We start from the raw sequence: 2,500 nt of genomic DNA on the forward strand, positions 1-2,500 counted from the left end.
CAGCGGGGAGGCGCGCGAGAGCAGGCCGCCTCTCGCCTAGACCTAACCGGAGGCGGCGCCCGACAGCGACCCCTTGGCCGACTTCCGGGGCCGGCCGCGACAACAGGTCTACCCCGAAAATGCCGACAGGCGCCTAAGTCCCGCCGGAGCCGGGTAGACCTGGTGGCCCTGCGCCGGGACGCCGCCGGGGCGCAGGCCGCCGGCGGCGGCCGCGGCGGCCGCATCGGCCGGCTCCGGAACCGGGTAGACCTGATGCTCGCCAGCCCCGGAACCGGGTAGACCTGATGCTCGACAGCACCCGGCGGGGCACGAGGCCGGCCGCGCCCGACTGGGCGAACGGGTCGGCCCGGAAGCCCGGGCCAACAGGTCTACCCGCCGGGCTCGGGCACCAGGTCTACCCGCCGGGCCCGGACACCAGGTCTACCCGCCGGGCTCGGACACCAGGTCTACCCGCCGGGCCCGGACACCAGGTCTACCCGCCGGGCTCGGACACCAGGTCTACCCGCCGGGCCCGAACACCAGGTCGACCCGCCTAACCCGAACGCCAGGTCTACCCGCCGGGCTCGGACACCAGGTCTACCCGCCGGGCCCGGACACCAGGTCTACCCGCCATGCTCGGACACCAGGTCTACCCGCCGGGCTCGGACACCAGGTCTACTCGCCATGCTCGGACACCAGGTCTACCCGCCGGGCTCGGACACCAGGTCTACCCGCCGGGCTCGGACACCAGGTCTACCCGCCGGGCTCGGACACCAGGTCTACCCGCCGGGCTCGGACACCAGGTCTACCCGCCATGCTCGGACAACAGGTCTACCCGCCGGGCTCGGACAAGAGGTCTACCCGCCGGGCTCGGACAAGAGGTCTACCCGCCGGGCTCGGACAACAGGTCTACCCGCCGGGCTCGGACAACAGGTCTACCCGCCGGGCTCGGACAACAGGTCTACCCGCCGGGCTCGGACAACAGGTCTACCCGCCGGGCTCGGACAACAGGTCTACCCGCCGGGCTCCGAGAGCAGCTGTACCCACCGGCACCCCCGCCGCCGAGCCCAGTCGGCCGCCGCCCTGCCACCTTAAGAGAGTCCCAGCTACTCCCCCTCTGGACCCGCGCCGCGGACAACGCCCTCTCTTTCCCACTCGGAGCCCCGGGCAGGAACGGCGGCGCCTCGGCACCCGCCGAGGGCCTCGGCTAAGCGCTCGGAACCCGCTCCAGCCACCCGACTCGGAGAGCGGCTCGAGCCGACGAGCCCGGACCACAGGTCTACCCGCTGCCCCGGGACACCAGGTCTACCCGCCGGCTTCGGACCAGGGGTCTACCCGCCGGGCACGGACGACAACTCTACCCGCTGCGCACCTCTGCGGCCGAGCCGAGGCGGCGGCAGCCGTGCCACCCGGGCAGAGTCCCGGTTGCTCCCCCCGTTTCCCCGCCCCGCAGAGAACGTCTCTTCTTTCACCCTCGGGGCAGGGGAAAGGCTGCTACGCTCGGAGCGCCGGGCAGAAAGCGCAGCGCTAAGCCCCGAGACCGGCTCTAGCCGCTACTCTCGGACATCGGCTCTTCCCGGCGGCGCCGAGGCGGCCGAGCCCGGTCGGCCGCAGCCGTGCCGCCTAAAGAGAGTCCCAGTTACTCCCCCGGCTTCCCCGCCCCGCAGAGAACGTTTCTTCTTTCAGCCTCGGGGCAGGGGAAAGCCTTAACGCCGGAGAGGAAGTCTGCCGCAAAGGGCCACGGGAGATGGAGTCCCCGCAACGAGCCCCCCGGGAGAGTACTGGACGGAGCATGCGCGCTGGAAGGACTCGCTAAGAACTGTGGGAAATCGGGGAGGTCGGGGCAGGGCCGGAAGGGCACGCCGGCGCGCCGACCGACGGATCGAGCGGTCGCACGCCGTCTGCTCGCTCCGTGAATTCGGTGCCACGCTCGGAGCACCGGCCGGAAACGGCAGCGCTTCGGCGCCGGCCGAGGGCCCTCGCCGAGCCCTCGGAGCGGCTCTAGCTGCCGGACCTGGACAGGAGCTCTACCCACGGGGCTCGGAGACCGGGTCCACTCGCCGCCGGGCGGCGGCGCCGCTCCGGCTCTAAGTCCGCCGGTCGGCGGGAAAAGGTCTACCCGCATCCGGGCCGGCCGGCGGCGCCGCTCCGGCTCTAAGTCCGCCGGCCGGCGGGAACACGTCTACCCGCGACCGGGCCGGGCGGCGGCGCCGCTCCGGCTCTAAGTCCGCCGGTCGGCGGGAACACGTCTACCCGCATCCGGGCCGGGCGGCGGCGCCGCCCCGGCTCTAAGTCCGCCGGTCGGCGGGAACAGGTCTACCCGCATCCGGGCCGGGCGGCGGCGCCGCTCCGGCTCTAAGTCCGCCGGTCGGCGGGAACACGTCTACCCGCATCCGGGCCGGGCGGCGGCGCCGCTCCGGCTCTAAGTCCGCCGGTCGGCGGGAACACGTCTACCCGCATCCGGGCCGGGCGGCGGCGCCGCTCCGGCTCTAAGTCCGCCGGTCGGCGGGAACAGGTCTAC

At 73.4% G+C, this 2,500-nt stretch overlaps 1 protein-coding gene across 1 annotated transcript in view; it reads left to right on the forward strand.

The window, feature by feature from the left end:
* Nucleotides 1-279, forward strand: part of LOC135408561 (collagen alpha-1(I) chain-like) — a 3,893-nt gene extending 3,614 nt beyond the window's left edge. Inside the window, exon 3 of the mRNA XM_064643674.1 lies at nucleotides 1-279. This exon is cut by the window's left edge and continues 1,272 nt beyond it. Coding sequence (XP_064499744.1) covers nucleotides 1-279 — 279 coding nt within the window.
* The last annotated feature ends 2,221 nt before the right edge of the window (nucleotides 280-2,500 follow it).

This window comes from Pseudopipra pipra, unplaced genomic scaffold, assembly GCF_036250125.1.
Source record: "Pseudopipra pipra isolate bDixPip1 unplaced genomic scaffold, bDixPip1.hap1 HAP1_SCAFFOLD_52, whole genome shotgun sequence".
NCBI lineage: Eukaryota > Metazoa > Chordata > Aves > Passeriformes > Pipridae > Pseudopipra > Pseudopipra pipra.